Source organism: Rasamsonia emersonii (assembly GCF_000968595.1).
Source record: "Rasamsonia emersonii CBS 393.64 chromosome Unknown ctg1118621759959, whole genome shotgun sequence".
Taxonomy (NCBI): Eukaryota; Fungi; Ascomycota; class Eurotiomycetes; order Eurotiales; family Trichocomaceae; genus Rasamsonia; species Rasamsonia emersonii.
Genome location: NW_013563328.1, coordinates 33,078 through 49,300, shown reverse-complemented (window position 1 = coordinate 49,300; position 16,223 = coordinate 33,078). Strand labels below are relative to the sequence as shown.

The window sequence follows — 16,223 nt, the reverse complement described above, 5'->3', positions numbered from 1 at the left end:
GAGACTATATGGACCACTAATAAGACGACCACAAATCAAAGCCGCAATCTGCTCGGCCATAAATACAAGCTCTGCGCAAAGAATGAGCTTATCGTATTGAACATTGAATTTCCTGCATCAAGCAGTTCTATAAGCTCATAGAACGTTCCTGTGGGTGTGGGTTAAACTGCTAGTGCGGCGCCAAAGACCAGCTTTAGTGCAAGCTATCCTGTTGGTGGCGCTGCGGCCTACGCGGACCTTCCTGTTTTCGTCACGTCCTTGTTTGAAAGAACACTGCCAATCTCTCTATCAATGGGAATGAGATGCGCCATGCTTCACCATGTCCGTTCGACTTCTCCATCCTGATGAGTATGAGCTCCCCGAGCGGTCGTCCATTGATTCTCAGGAAACCTTCAATCTCGATGACGCCGACTTCGCCTCGCATCTCCTGAACAAGACCAATGGTCTTCGACGCGAACGGTCCTTTTTATCACGCCTGCTATCAGCATCGCTATCCGGATTCCGTCGAATAGCACGCTCTCCGCGACAATCGAGACGGCGTGCAGCATGTCGTGGTCGTCGGATATGCTTTGTCCTTCACGTGCTCACGGTAGTCCTCGTCGCCCTCATCATCTTGACCTTCATCTTCCGACCGTCGTACACGCATCTGCCACCGCATTATAAATCTCTGCGACAGTCGGTGCTACAGTCAAATACTCCTGGTAGGGGCAACCCCCGGAACGAGAAAGTGTTTATCGCAGCCAGCCTGTTCGACCAGGGAGGGGAACTGGCACGAGGGCAATGGAGCCAGGCGGTGCTAGACCTGATCGATCTGCTGGGGGAGGATAACGTGTATTTGAGCATCTACGAAAACGATAGTGGGGAAGAAGGAGAGCGTGCTCTTCGCGAGTTTGACGAGCGCGTCCCATGCAACAAATCCATCGTATTTGAGGAACATTTCGACCTCTCGGTGCTTCCGACGGTGACTCTTCCTGATGGGTCAGTTCGGACAAAACGAATCGCGTATTTGGCTGAGGTCCGGAACCGAGCTTTGCGCCCCCTTGACGAAGACCTTGATACCCGATATGATAAACTCCTCTACTTAAACGACGTGTACTTCGACCCCTTGGACGCAGTGCAGCTTCTATTTTCGACAAACATTGGTGCTGATGGGGCGACGCGATACCGAGCCGCCTGTGCAGTCGATTTCATAAACCCATTTAAATTCTACGATACTTTTGCCACCCGCGATCTGCAAGGCTACAGCATGGGACTACCTTTTTACCCCTGGTTCACATCAGCCGGCGCGGGTCAAAGCCGACAGGATGTGCTGGACCAGAAAGATGCAGTCCGTGTCCGCAGTTGCTGGGGTGGTATGGTAGCTTTCGACGCGAAGTATTTCCAAGGGCCTGGGACGAGGCAAGACGGCAAGAGCCCTCGTGATCGATCCGCTGAGAGGCGATTCTTCCAAACCACAGACATCCCACCAAAGGGGGAGCGACGTGGTCCTGTTCGGTTTCGCGCGGAAAAGGATCTTTTCTGGGAGTCGTCTGAATGTTGTCTTATCCATGCGGACATCCAGGATACTCCGACGAGTGTCGACGAGATCTCAGACACCGGAATCTACATGAATCCCTTCATCCGGGTCTCCTATGATCCCGGAACTCTCTCCTGGCTTTGGATTACCCGGCGTTTGGAGAAGCTTTATTCGGTCGTTCACGATGTTGCCAGCAGCATCGCAGGCTTGCCTATGTACAATCCCCGCCGCACGGAGATTGAGGGCGACCAGGTGGAAGAAAAAGTTTGGATGCCTAATGCGAAGGGCGACGGAGATGGTTCCTTTGTAACCGTCAAACGCATTGCCCACAACGGCGGATTCTGTGGTCGCAGAGATCTCCAGGTTGTGGTCATGAACCGTGAAAAAGGGCAAGATGGCTGGGAGTCGATTCCCGTTCCACCACAGTAAGCACTGTTGGTGTGAAGAAATGAGCATTTCATTTTCTATTTTGGTTTTTGCAGGGCAGGCATCACGGGAATCTTATGTATAGGAAACTCGATACCCTTGAAACGGCATATGGTAGTTCTGCAGGGTCAGCATGTCTGATTTATGATAGATTTTGTCTTGGCAGCGACTTGGTTATATGTATACCTAGGTACTGTGGAAATTTCCGGTTTCGCGATCAACTTCAAGGAATTGGCATAGACAGGCGGTGACTTTTGCAGTGTAATTTACATGCTAATATATCTCGTTTGTCATTCCGTCCTAATATCTGCTTCGATTGTCGTTTCTTCTCGAAAGTCCATTTACCTGATCATCTGGACTGCTATATATTAGCCTTGATTATGACCTACCACGAGACCTGACCTCCAAACTTGGGACGATCCTTGATTTACGTCTTGAATAAAGGTATCTATCTATGATTCCATTAATAGCTACTTCACGTCTAGCCAGCTTGCTTATTCCACCATCTCATCAATGGCCTGGATCGATAATATCATTTTTCTACTGTATGTCACATCGCCACACCAGCTCACCGCTAGGGTTCTGAACCTGATATTCGTACTCATTTCATCCTGAACTGTCGTGGAGGCATTCCTGTTTAACTTACACACAATATGTAGAGGCGAGTATTCACGCACCTGAAATGTAATCAGAGGATACTCAACTCAGACCTTGTATCTATGTACTATGAGTCGAGTTACTTCTAGCAGCGTTGACAGAAGACAACTTTTTCTTTTTTTCGCCCCCAACATGTGAATCAAGGGTCCTGAACAGGCAGATATTCCCAGAAGAGTTCCTGAATCAGTCTTGGTAGAGGCCAAGGACTCTCCCTAATAAGGTCACCATGCTGGCCCTTTTCTGATCTGATGATCATCAAGCAACACACGGCAGTCTTTCCAGCTGTGTATTAGACTACTCTACTCGAAGAACGCAAAAGCAACTGCTCTCTCTCTCTATATTGCCTCACAGAGCAGTTGTCACAAGGGTCCTTTTCGGTGGACTGTCCCTGGAGATATATATATATAACTGCTCCTCTCTAAGCCGCAGTTCACCACATGGAAAGGGAGAGAAACCGTGTGATATAATATATATGCCCTAATCTAATCCTATATCTGACACATTCTCAGACCTAATTATGACCTTTTCAGCGATCATCAGACTTTATTTTATATAGCGCACCATCAACATTTTTCACATTCGTTGGTAGATGAAATCAGTCGAAAACAGAAACTGACCTGCAAAGACAAAACTCAAAAAAAAAAGATCGCTGTGGCTGGCAGAAATGATACATAAATATAAATATAACCATGCGACTAATATAATATTGATCTTCTACCTCTTCTTCTTCCTCACCAACCTTTCTGATGTATCTTCATTCGATACAGTCTTTCTAGATAGTAATAGTCAATAATTGAGTTGTCTGTATATGTGAGCGACGTATGTACTTTCTTATTGAATCGATTCCATTTCGGTCTTCGTTTCTTTACACTGTAGATTCTATCTCCTAGTCTGTGCATTGAGCGGTGATGTTGTATATATCTATATATCTGTAGATAGATGGATAGATAGATATAGACTAATTATGACTATTGAAAGAGAGAGAGAAAACAGTGACAGCAGCAGCAACAAGAGAGTAATAAGAAAAAAAAAGCGTAAAGCGTACTAGCTAGCAAGAGAACAAATAGACTATATTTCTATAAGAAAATCTATATGTCGAAATAAAGAATGAATTATATCCATGTCTACATGCCTATTTGTATGTGTATGTAGCTTTTTCATACTCTAGGACGCGTTCTATATCTCATATCCCATTAATGATTGTACATGCAGTACTTATAGTTATAACTATAGTATAAAGACGTAGTATCTATTATCCACGGACATAAAATTCAAAGGTTCACTCTTTCTTCTCTTTGAGATGGTGATGGCCATTGGTAATACAACTACAGAATACATGTACTGTAGAGGTACCCCCTTCCTGTTGGCTGGTTGAGAATTACGTCATTACATCACTGTCTAGGGATAAAGCAAACAGACAAACAAGAAAACAAGCAAGGAGGTCTTCGAGACAAGGTCATTGTGCTGTGTCTATGTGGAGGATTGAATCATGTCTATTGTATGTATGTATGTACATGGTGGTGCTGGGTTGTCTTTCGTCGTTGGCGACTTGGACTTGACTGGTCAATTGCTCATGTGGACATAATGTAGGTACAGTACACGGCCATGCCCATACCCATGCACACGGCAAGAAGTCACCGAACCCTAATACAGATGGGTTGTCTGTTTGTCCTTCTTCTTTCCCAATGTTTGCTGTTTTCGTTCTTTGTTCTTTGTTCCTCAATTGGAAGCTCTTCGTTTGTTTGTTTTCCATTCCACCTTTCTCCCCTTCTAACCTCTCTAAAAAATGGAATTCTACGGAAATTATACACATGCATTAGATAATGGGTATGCGGGGACAATCCTCGCCAGGATTTGTACTCTCCCATACGCGGCTTTGGGCTCCATTATTGCCAATGCATCGGATGCTGATACTACCTACCTTCTCTGTTTATCTGCTTGTGTCCGGGTGCTATCCAAAGAAATGGTAACCAAAATTCTGTCATACTTCCATCTGCCCGGGCAAGGGAACGTACTGGTTTCGACCAGGATCCTGGCATCAGTTTGATCTGAACGTTGGAACCCAACATGAAAATAAACCCCACTTGTCGTTCCTCTCCTTCGGGCCTGTATCAGGCAGGCATCCCTTGTGTAATTCCCTTCACGGAATTTCCTAGTAAGCAAAACAAGTTGCACAAGAATAACATGCCTCGAATCACTGAACTCTTACCCCGGGCAGAAACCAGGGCCCATTGATGTGTAACTATCGAGCGTGGTGGATGAGCTACGAAGATTGGTAGGAAGAAATTTGGACGCATCACAGACCAATGTAAGACATCCTTGTATCGAAAGCAGCGCACTTGTTGAGGTCCAGGGATCCAGTAAACAGGATGAACGAAAGAGAAAAATAATTCCTCGCAGGCGAGTAGATGTTACTGGCAAGAACCGCGCTCGGCACTCCAGAAGCCCAAAGTGGGGCGTTCAAAAGATCATCAGGCTCTACATTGTCTGTATTAGGGTATCCCTGGTAAGCCTGAGTTTAATTATAGGTCAAACGTCGACAGAGTGAAACATAAAGTACGGAGTGAAATACAAGACTTCACAAAATGCATAGAAATCAGACAGATTCGATTTCAGAGACCGGAGGTTCTTGCTTCAGTTCTGCTTTGGTCGAGTTGCCACTGTGTTTCCAATTGTCCTTTACTCGTACGCATCACTTGTCACTGAGTAGACATTTGAATAGCCGAAAACCGCGACAAGGAAATGAGTCACTCTGACTTTCCGTCAATGTAATACAAATTGGGTAAAACTGACGTACGATCGAGCAACACCGTGGTGGTACCGTGGTAGCACCATCAGCTATACCCGTCAAAATGGTTACAGGTACCTGGATCGCGGGTCGGAGGGAACCGAGAAAAAGCAAAAACAAAGCACATGGAGATCTCGCATCCCTTGGAACCGATATACCGTCTGAAATGTGTCAATTTGGTGCAAATGCAGGAAGCCGTACTCGCGAAGGGCTCATCTGTCGATGATTGGGTTTCTTTGTCAGAGAAGCAAGGTGACGATCTTGGAGCTCATTTTTGTGTTTGCAGCGTGGGGTTGACTTGACATACGTTAGCACTTTCTGTGTTATATTTTTGGATATCACACTTTCTTTGTAAGGAGATGCGTGCATAGACTCCCCAAACGAAGATATTGCAAGCTATCAGGTAACACAAAGAAGCGAGGAGCGTTGAAAACCGCAGCGCGTTACCTGATTGCTTAACGCAGCTACAAGTTTCTCTGCTGGCACCAATGATATGAAGAGATCAAAAAGGTTTGATCCTGAAACAAGATGGTGTTTCAATGATCGTTTCTCAGACAAACGCCTCCCGAAGAGTTCTCAAGGCTTGTCGCCCTAGCCCAGAGCGAAGAGAACAAGACAGAGGGAACGGGAAACCACGGCTTTGTTGCAGTGTGCACAGCGATGGTTTGTTGGTGGACGACAAGAGTATAAGGATTGTGTACGGAGTAGTTTTAGAAATGGCAAGAGCACTCTGCTATTTTTTGCCTTGAGGGAAGGACCAGATTCGTCACCACTCCTTCCCGTTGTAGAAGCCGTTGGCGATTTCCTGCTTTCCTACCCAAGGCAGTTGACATACACCATTGACCACTCTCACAAAGATGTTCCTCCAGTTAATTCTTCAGGCTGAACTATGAAACGACGCAGCAGTCTTCAGAAAGACAATCGCCACCTTTTTTTTCCACGCCTACCGATTAACTCCTGCAATGCTCGTCGTGAGGACCCCGCACGAAGCAACTGACTATGTGGCGCGGCAAAGTCAAATGAAATACAATGACAATGCCAATGCGGCACAGTCATCCTTCAATCAAATTGTCAGGTTTTTTGTCCTTTTTAAAGTGGATCCCGTCCACTCAGAATAATACCACCTTCTGCTAATGCCGCTGCAGAGATGCCCCCACCCCATACTACTCCGGCGTCGCAGTGGTCGACTATCGGACCCCTAACAAGATGAGGTTGTGCAGCTGAATATAACCTTAAAGAGTTTCATTGCGAGTCAGACCGTTGAAGAACTAGGAACGGTAATGACTAGTACGCGGTTCCGCAGTGATACTCAATCTGTCCAGATGACTACTTGGATATGTAGAGTGTGCGACACGTATTGGGTTCAAGGATGTCTTGCAATGTCTCTATGCATCGATGAGCTGGCCAACTTGCGCAAGTTTTGCATCCTCACACCTGCGGAGAATTTTCGTGGATGAGCTTCGAGTTGCGAGACGCCTGTACGGAGCAGTCGGACTGGAAACCTTCCGATCAGGCTGCAGACTGACTCTTTCTCCAGCACGAGGGAGATAAATAAGTGGTCATTCAAACCATCTGATCTGTCTGGTCAACTTCTGACCAACAATGACTCCATTGAATGGTTCTCGGTTGGGCTCCACCCCAGACGTTCAAAGCCATGCATGTTCCGGACCCTGGATGGAGTAACTCTGCAGAAAAACCCACGGAGTCTGGGCTGCATAAACGCGATTGGCACATGGACCTGAAGTATGCCACACACTTCATGCGCAAGGCCTGTTTGTGATGTGAGTCTTGGAGGACCAGTTGAAAGACGACTTTCCCCCTTACGGATGGTACTACGCATTACTAGTGTGGGAAAGGTGGACTAATATCCGGCGGGTTTTTTAGGGACAACAGGCTGTCGTTCGCCGCCCATGTGGACTCAACAAGCCGAAGCCCTAAAGGTAACAAGCGCGCGTCGTGAGCTGTATGGAGAAGCCTACAACAGTAACTAAAGATTCGAAGTTTCGAGTTCCTTTCGCTTGAAAAAAATAGATTCATCTGACGCTACGCCGCTGCAGCGACCCAAAGCAAGCAGGCGGCACAGCAGGAGGTTACCTGGGTATGCACCTAAGTCTCAAACATGGTACTCCTGTGCCTGTGATACAAGAATGGTTTACTGGGCCACCCATTTCCAAGGGAACCCCCACCGTTTGAGGACTCCAGCACTTTTTCGACAGCAGGTGGAAAAAAAAAAGGGGGGGGGGGGGGGGGAGAAGACAAGAGAACCCGCAGAAAATAGAAAGAATGGGGAAAAAAAAAGACGACTCATTTTTATGACGTTTGCAGAAGGCGGCGAATCTTACTCGGCTGATCCCTATATTAAATTAATATCCTGTCATGAGGAACAGCCCAAGTTGGGTAGGGGGAAATTATGGCGCTTATTAGCCCGGCGGCTACTTCTTGAGATATACATAGAAAGTCTCCTTGAGTTTTGACTCGAGTTGTGTTAATTTTGGCTCAATTACCGTGTAACAGCATGGGTCTCGAGGGTTTCTGGGGCACTTCGCGCGTGAGGGAAGCGCAAAGATCGATGCACATTGCAGGCGCGCAGCGAATCAGGACTGGAGAAAGCCGAGTAGCGTTGTTGGCAGTGTCATCAGAGTGCCACCTGATCGTTGCAAACGTTCTGAACAAACGGCAGGGACTGATTCTGGACCATGTTGTGCAGCAGGGGATATTTCGAGCCACTGACTGCGTTGTCACCTGGCCACTGTTATGAGATTTGGAATTAAATTGTATCTATCATCGAGGGTGGCACCATGAGAATGAACAACCACACCTAGGAGTCGAAACTAGCTAAATGAACCTGCCTATCACATCAGAGTGCGAGTTACACCGGAGCGCACACGATCGAGGGACCCTGGACGGGGTACTCTGAATGAATGTACTGTACTGTACTGATTTCCTCTGTTAGGGCAATACGGTACCATCAACCTAAAATGGTGTTTTGTCAACAATCATCACAACGTCCAATGGATAGCCCTCAGAGACCCTCGAAGGATGATTAACCATCAATAAGAGAAAGTTAGAACTTGTCGAAAGAATGGAAGAAGGCAGGCTGCGGGGAACCCCTTGGTACTGCCTGTCGAGTCACCTGACTTGAAGCATCTGCGGCCTGCCGTTGAGAACAAAGAAAAAGAAAAGGCAGGCTGGTGGCTAATGAATAGGAGAATAGGAGAATAAGGGAATGCAGGCGCAGCGAAGTCGAAGAGATAACTGCTTCTGTCACAACGACTCTGGCGAGAAATTATGCCATGATGATCGCCATCCATCCAGTCCGATCCCAGTGCCTCACAGTCATTGTATTCAGTCGTTCTTCGCCAGCCACAGTGGCACAGAGAATTTGGATAATACAGAACGGTTGACACCGAAAAGTCTGATGTAATGAGCGCCATGGCCCAATGCTGATAATCTCGGGTGAATCGGGTCATTAGCTTCGGTTGGATACCTGGCCGCACCGATCTCCCAACGACGAACCATCCATGTTCCGTATCCATGGCGAAGCTGGGATTTAGGGCAGATCATCTAGGGCACGAGCAGCTCAGTCATTCTCTCCCGTGATAACCGACCGGACGGCACAATCCCTGTCCAAGGAACACAGCGAGTGTCTGTGCCTGCTGACTGTACCTTCAGGAACATAATCATAATGCTGTAAGAGCAACGCTCCTTTGTCGGTACGGTATCGCGTGCGGTACGGTAAGGAACGGTACGGGCCGCTTGGCTGCTTTCGGCCGGAATGGACGGGCGATCCCCCCCATCGTTCCTCCGTTCGTTCTCCATCGGAGCCACACCTGCGCGCCCCCAGGCCGAGAACTCAGCCATCACCGCGCGATTGCCTCCAACTCCAGAGCCTCATTTATCGTTTCATCATTGGACCCTGTCAGGCAACGGCCGTGGTCCACTACAGATCCATTTGGCTCGGTGCGTTGCTAGTCCGTTCGTAACACACCCCTAACTGACTCCCTTAGGCGGCAATTGACAGACAAAGAGCTCCCGGACTGCCTGCCTATGGCATTTCGGCTTGTTGCGGCGCAGCACAATCGAGGGATGCTAAGCTTGGCGGGCAGCATGGCGTCCCTTCGCGACGTGTCTTGGATCCCAGAGCAGCCCTGCTCGACCAATCTCCCAGGCAGCATGCAGCGTTGTGCTGGCCACCCTTGACGTCTTCAGGCTTGTCGCGCGGCAGGCCTGTCACCCCGTCTTCTTGCATTTGTGACGGTCGCTTGTGCCCATTGATCCTATTTGCCTCTTGGTCCCAATACCACGGTTCAGACGCAGAGCCACTGCATGCTAGAGCTCGCAGCACCCAATCGACCCTCGATGGCCACGTTGGTTGTCTCCATCCTGTCTCTTGGGATCATCTCATTTGTTCGCCTCCTGTTCAGTCCGTCTCTCGCCCGGCCGCAATGACGAAGACGGTCGGTGAAAAGTGTTGACGACCTTGCATGGCTAGCCCAAGAATCTGGTTTCCAGCTCATCTATCACGTTCCCCAGTGTCACTGCCGTTGGGCCGGCCAGCAGCGAGATTAATAATATCAATCGTCAAGCTGATCGGTGGATGATCCTCCGGGGAATAATCGGCCATGCCCCTTCGGGGTCTCCACCGTTGGATCTCATTGTCCTGCATTGCATGTCGTGGTGGGTGTCGATACAGTTGCCCATGTCAGCCAGTCCGTCAGGATGGGACCGTAAATCTGGTCATTTTTGCGTCTACCCTAGCGTTTGCTTCATCTTCATGCAGGGCCTCTAAGCGCCCTGGTCTACCGAATTTGGGGCAATAGTTTGTCAAAGACAGGATGATGCGCCGCAATGTTGCTTTCCTTTCTTTGGTCCAGAAGCCTTTCCCCACCTTCCAGTCTTTGGCTCTTTTTTTTGAAGTAAATTCCAGCTGAAGGCCTTTGTGAGCCTTTACCCTGGCCATCTCGTCCCGCCCATCGGTGTTTTTGTCTGATTCCTCCGATACCCATTCTACCGGGGTTGGTCGACGACCTGTCATGCCTCGACGATCCGCCAGTCCATAACAGGCATTTAGGGTGATGCTCTTTGCTGCTGAAAGGACGACGAAACTCTCTTCCTAGACATACCATGCAAAGACTCCTCTAGGGGTTCCTGGCATTTTGACGTGTTCGAATTGCTAGGAATCTTCGGCCAATCTGGTCCCTCGACCTCGCGGAATAGTGTATGACGAGCCAACTCTTGATCTCCGAGATCTGCTGTGATTTGGTTCTGGAAACTGGGGAGTGTGCTTGTTCATCTCTTGTCACGGACGCATCCGAGCCCCTTCTTGCCACCGGGACCGCGCCATTAAACTGGAAATGCGATCTCCTTGGTGTATTGAAGTCGATCTCCGTTGGATCTTCTGATTCACATGTACCACAGGGAGAAGTGATTTGCCTAGTCCCTGCCTAACTGCCCAGCACTGACACTGGAAGGCTTTCCTTTCTAGACCCATGCCGTCTTGGTCGTCAGCTGCGCTTGTTACGGAGTAGATGAGAAAACGTTCCCCTGCATTTTATGTCACCCTTTGAGCCTTTTAGCGCGCGCTCCGGATTTTCAACTGGTTTACCCTAATCGGTCATAAATGTCTTGGATTTTTCTTCAGTGACCTGGAATTTTCTCCCTCCTGGCATCACGCTAGTCATAGATCTCAAATATCACAGAGTTCAGTATTGTCTCCACTTACAGACGCTCCCTTGTACGTGCCTTGTTCACTTTATGGCAGGCGTCTGGTTTCACAACGACTAACCACTTCTAGGCAAACTGGAACGTACACATACGAGGATCGACCGCATAAAGGTCAGGTCGAGTCTCCGTTTGGAACCTGTCTTCTGTTCCTGAGTTGCCATTCGACAGCAGTCGACTTGGAAGAGCTGACGATCTGGCCGAAGATTGGGGAGCTCAGGTCAACGGGCCGACCCTATGCAGTCCAGACGAAACTGTCTTCATGCTGTCTCCATCTCGAAAGAAACTCTTTAATTTCGAGCACCCTGACCGGGGAAATATACGTTTTGAACTCTCTTCCTCATATTGATTACAGTCCTCATCGCTGTCACTGAAACGGCCATTCGAATCATCAAAGATTCGGACTGATTAAAGGACGAAGAATGCTGCGTCTTCAAGAATCATTATCCGAATCCCGCTCCACGCCGGTGCGTGGTCGACCAGATCGGATATCCATCGATGCGCTTCTTAATCCCGCGGAGAGCGAGGAGACAGGCTCCCAACAGCCTAGAACACCCGACCATCAGTACCACCACGGTTATCAGAATGGCCAGTTCTCGCCTCGCGAAGATTTTCGGTACCGTCCCGAACAATCAACGCCTAGTCGTGAGGAAACGTCCTTGATTCGCCAATCGGGGTTTGACCACGGAGACTCGGGACAGTATCGGTATGAGCGGTTCGATTCGGTATCCAGCACCTCAACCAACCCGACCGAGAGCCGTAGGCCACCCCGGCCAAAGTACGACGAGGAAGAGATGTACTTCATATGGTACCATCGCGTTGACCTCGAGAAGGAATGGAAAGAGGTCCAAGAGTGTTACAGCAGACAGTTTCCTGGACGTCAACGGCGTGGAATCCAAGGAATCCAGTGCAAATTCTACCGCTTCATCAAGGAAAAGAGATGTCCGACGGTTCGGGAACAACGGAGACTTCGCGATGGCGAGTTCATGGCACGTGGCAGATCCCGGTCCAAATCACTGCCTAGATACGGAGTGGTTGAGTGGTGTGGTGCCTGGTACCCGTGGATGAAGCCGGAGCATGTTGCGCATTTGCATCGTTCTCAGCGACAACCGTTGATGAGTACGATATGAGAGCAGTTAGCAGCAACTTGCGGAGTGGGCAGATTATAGATTCGATCGGCTGGTCTACATCATCGTCGTCGTCGCCGTCATCCTCTTCATCATAACATCCGCTTTTCCTATTGCACCAATACCGCCGCTGATCGAATCCGCGTTGCCTCTCAACCATTGAATTCATCTACTCGTCACACGAAATGAACACCTATCTACATCTCACATTAATCTAGAAAGGAGGAACATTCTACACAGCGCAAGGCATGGAAGAATTGTCTTCATTAATCATTCATTGACGGATAATAAATTATTGATGGAGGGAAGGGCCGGTCTAAATCTGGAGTTTCATTTATTTTGTCTCATTTCATTCATCTTCTTGTTGCTCTGTCTTCTCATTTCATTTCCTTATTTTCCTCTTTTCGGAGTATCGCGCTGTTGTCTCATTGTCTCATTCATTGTCTTGTCTTTTCTCGTCTGTCTTGTCTCATTACCATTGATTTGACTGTACCTGTCGTGTCATTACTATCGAATGAATGACAAACAAAGAAATGGAATGGAATGGCTTTCTTTACCTGGTCTCGGCGTATTGATTATATTACATCAGGAATATTATTGTTACTCAGTCAGTCAACTGGTCAGCTCGTTCCGCTTCTGTATTCTACGTATGTCTTATTCAACCATCGACTCTTGCTTATTAGGTAGTTAGGTAGTTAGTCTCTTGTTCGTTTTTCAATTCAATTTAGTTCCATGGAGACAGACAGACAGGAATCCAAAACCAAATCCAAATAAATGGGCATTATTCCTACCTACCTATCTAGTACCTACTACCTGTACTACATGAAAACGGAGCCAGAAACCAACCTGCCATGCCAGGTATCTACCCTTCCTAGGTAGCTACCTACCTAGCGAGGTAGTTATGTATTTTTTTTATTTTATTTATCTTGCCTTTCCTTGCCAACTCAATTCTATTTTTTTTTTCTCGTTTAATCTTATTTTTTTAATTTATCTCTCTACCTACCTCTCTATTGCTGCAACTCAGCGAGTGAGCGACTGACTGACTGGGTGACCGAACAGACATTTAATTAAACAGTCAGTAGAAAGACAAACAGACAATACTTGAGATAAGTAAGCAAGTAAGTCTTGCATTGTATATCCAGTTGACAAAAACAAAAAGGATTATTTAATTTTTTTCACGCAGTAGGCACTACGGAGTATACTGGCTGCTAATAATGAATGCATCGTCATTATTTATTGATTAGGTTGACAGAACATAACGGAACAGAACAGGACAGAACAGGGGTAAAAGAAAAAAAAAGAAAAGAAAAGAAAAGAAAAAAAGGCAAAACAAAATAAAGAAACAGCCACGAAACAAAGCGGTTGCAAGGTAGGTATCTATACACGTACAGTAAGTATATCGGACATCAGAATCAGACATTTTCTCTCTTCCCCTTTTGCGTACTTTTCTTTTTTCCTTGCTTTCAAGGGTATCTCTCTCTTTTCGACAAACCAGTCAGGACGCCCATGAATAATAATAATGGAATTACTATTATATCGTCATTAGTCAGTTAGTAATCGTCATCATCTTCATTATCACCGTCCTCATCGTCGTCGTCATCGTCGGAATGTCCGCGTCTACGTCCACGTCCATATCCATATTGATAACGGCCGAATCCATGCCGCTCCTCTTCGCTGTCGTACTCGTTGAGATCGTACTCCTCGTCGTCTGAGGCCCCGTGGCGATACCGGCTGTAGATGGCGGTCGGGTCGTCGAATTCATCGGCCGACGAGAGCTCTTCGTCGGGATAGTCGTTGGCGGGGTTATCTTCGGCTGTAACGAGAAAGACAGTTAGCGTTTTTTTTTATGACTAAAAATGGGATTGTGCAAAACGCAGCGGAATGCTGATGTTGATGTTGATGCTGATGCTGAACTTACCATTCGAATCCACATCTTCGCCGTCCCAGTTCTCCTCGTCTACCTCGTCTTCCGCAAAATCGTCCCAGAGATATTCATCCTCTTCAGTAATGACCACGACACCAATGTCCTTGCGTGTCGGGTCGATTCCATTCTGCCGCAGCAAGGCGTCGTCGGCTGCTTCCAGGTCCAAGAGAGGATTCGTGAGCATGGAGCCAGCTGGCAACGGCCGTCGGATGTAGGTGTCATAGACGTAGTCGCCGTCGCTGTCCTCGTCGGCCTCATCCTTTGCAGTGTCCTGGGTTGTCGCAGGAGCTGGTGGTGCTGGCTCCACCTGCATGGTGTCTTGAACGCCGCCACCAGCCTTAGCTCCAGGGCTCAAAGTCCGTGATCTGGACTTCGGCGGCTTGGGCTGGTACTTCAACGGCGGTGGCTTGGGGAACACAGGCCGGACAGTTGACGGGCTAGGTGGAATTGGCTCTGCAGGTTTCATCTCCTGGTCATTCTGCTCCAAGTCCAAGACCACTTGTTCGAGTTCCTGCGCCAGTCGGTCCAGATCATCCGCCCCGTCGTACTTAGACGTGATATTGGCTTTGGCCGCCGCGATCGTAGCTTTCTGCGACTCTCTCCAGCGCTTCTCTGCTTCGTTGACAACAGGGCGTTTTCTGGGACGGACTGGCTCCTCCTGAGCGTCCTTTTCAGGTTCTGCACGCTCGCGCGGAGGACTGGTGTCGACCGACGCATCTTCAGATTCTCGTGCAAGTTCCTCCAACGCTGATGCGGCTTTCACGGATGGACTACGGGTGAGCTTCTCCACAAGCACTGCTTGAGCAGGTACGCTGCCCTTCTTTTTCTGGACGCCTCCACCGGCAGCTTTGAGAACACCCGTAGACCCGAGGGACCTAGAGATCTGGAATCGCCGCAGAGACGTAGGAAAAGTCGGAGAGCCACTACGAGACGACACAGGAGTGTCTCTGCGCTTCGACTTAGGCGACGGTCCACCCAGCGAACCGCTTGCTTTGCGTGAATGCGGAGTGGATTCCAGGGCACGTTTCCTCCTCTCCTCCACTTCACGTCGAGCTGCAGCACGCTGCCTCTCTTCTCGGAACTCCGCGCCAGGAGAAGTCGCCCGCACAACGGGGACCCCTCCTGCCGTAGCACGGGCCGAGGGAGGAAAGCTGGTGAAGGCAGAGCTGCTCACAGACCGCGGGCTGCGCACATTCTGCTTTGCAGCAGAAGTGGGAGGGGTAACGGCATCCGAAGGACCATGGCCTTCATCGCCATCGAACCGAACCCTCTGGAAGACAAAGTCTGTGAACCGTCTTTTGGTCTGATGCAGTTGGGACTGAATATCTGTAATGCATGTTAGTCTGGTATATCTTAAAAATAAAAAAAATTAAATAAATAAAATCCATCCACGTCGAGAAGATGCAGATAGATAAAGAGAAGCATGGGATGGAATCAAAAGGAAGATCTCCATACAGAGTGTTTCCACAGGCTCCTCCTCCCTACGACGCTTGATCTTGATGTGCTCGGGAGGCAAAGCCATTGTGCAAGTCGAGTGCGATTTTGTCAGAGAGAGTCTTGTTGTGATAAGTCGGCGATGGTTTTTTGGAGATTGTATAAAATGGCATGGCGACGGGATAAACATGGACTAGCAGTTGTGGCGCATTCATTCACTGGGTCAGGTCACGTGACCTACTCCATGCCCCAGTGACTGCTTACTTCACAGATACTTTGTAGATACAATTACTCTAGAGAGTAAACCAGAGTTGACGACAGTGTCATTTCATTGTATTGCTTTCCAAGGATTGCTGCTACCTTGTAGCCCCAATTCCTATCTTCCCTTCTTCCAAAACCCTCAATTCTCATTACCTCCACACGGCTCTGACCTCCCATTCCTTCCGGATCCCATGTGGACCTCTTCGCTCAGCTATTAAGAGTATAAGAGATGGCATCATAATAACAAAATCGGCAGAAGGGAACATGCAAGAACAGAACAGAACGGAGCTCAAACCAGTCGAGGGTATAGCCGACCTCCTCATCTCCATGTTGCAGACTTGGGTCGCAAGCTGTGCACACCGCCCATCA

At 48.3% G+C, this 16,223-nt stretch overlaps 5 protein-coding genes across 5 annotated transcripts; 4 read left to right on the top strand and 1 right to left on the bottom strand.

The window, feature by feature from the left end:
* Positions 1–319: 319 nt before the first annotated feature.
* T310_0713 (uncharacterized protein) lies at positions 320–1,945 on the top strand (the record flags this gene model as incomplete). The annotated part of the gene is made up of 1 exon (XM_013476419.1): positions 320–1,945. The coding sequence occupies one exon, from the start codon at positions 320–322 to the stop codon at positions 1,943–1,945; it is 1,626 nt and encodes a 541-aa protein (XP_013331873.1).
* Positions 1,946–4,088: 2,143 nt separating this feature from the next.
* Positions 4,089–4,651, top strand: T310_0712 (uncharacterized protein; the record flags this gene model as incomplete). The annotated part of the gene is made up of 4 exons (XM_013476418.1): positions 4,089–4,101; positions 4,190–4,339; positions 4,420–4,565; positions 4,628–4,651. 4 exons carry the CDS (start codon positions 4,089–4,091, stop codon positions 4,649–4,651), a joined length of 333 nt encoding a protein of 110 aa, XP_013331872.1.
* Positions 4,652–7,041: 2,390 nt separating this feature from the next.
* On the top strand, positions 7,042–7,580 carry T310_0711 (uncharacterized protein; the record flags this gene model as incomplete). The annotated part of the gene is made up of 3 exons (XM_013476417.1): positions 7,042–7,159; positions 7,244–7,343; positions 7,445–7,580. The coding sequence occupies 3 exons, from the start codon at positions 7,042–7,044 to the stop codon at positions 7,578–7,580; spliced, it is 354 nt and encodes a 117-aa protein (XP_013331871.1).
* A 3,950-nt stretch (positions 7,581–11,530) lies between these two features.
* On the top strand, positions 11,531–12,398 carry T310_0710 (uncharacterized protein; the record flags this gene model as incomplete). Its single annotated transcript, XM_013476416.1, has 2 exons — positions 11,531–12,227; positions 12,271–12,398. The coding sequence occupies 2 exons, from the start codon at positions 11,531–11,533 to the stop codon at positions 12,396–12,398; spliced, it is 825 nt and encodes a 274-aa protein (XP_013331870.1).
* A 1,387-nt stretch (positions 12,399–13,785) lies between these two features.
* Positions 13,786–15,681, bottom strand: T310_0709 (uncharacterized protein; the record flags this gene model as incomplete). The annotated part of the gene is made up of 3 exons (XM_013476415.1): positions 13,786–14,048; positions 14,154–15,485; positions 15,615–15,681. The coding sequence occupies 3 exons, from the start codon at positions 15,679–15,681 to the stop codon at positions 13,786–13,788; spliced, it is 1,662 nt and encodes a 553-aa protein (XP_013331869.1).
* Positions 15,682–16,223: the final 542 nt, after the last annotated feature.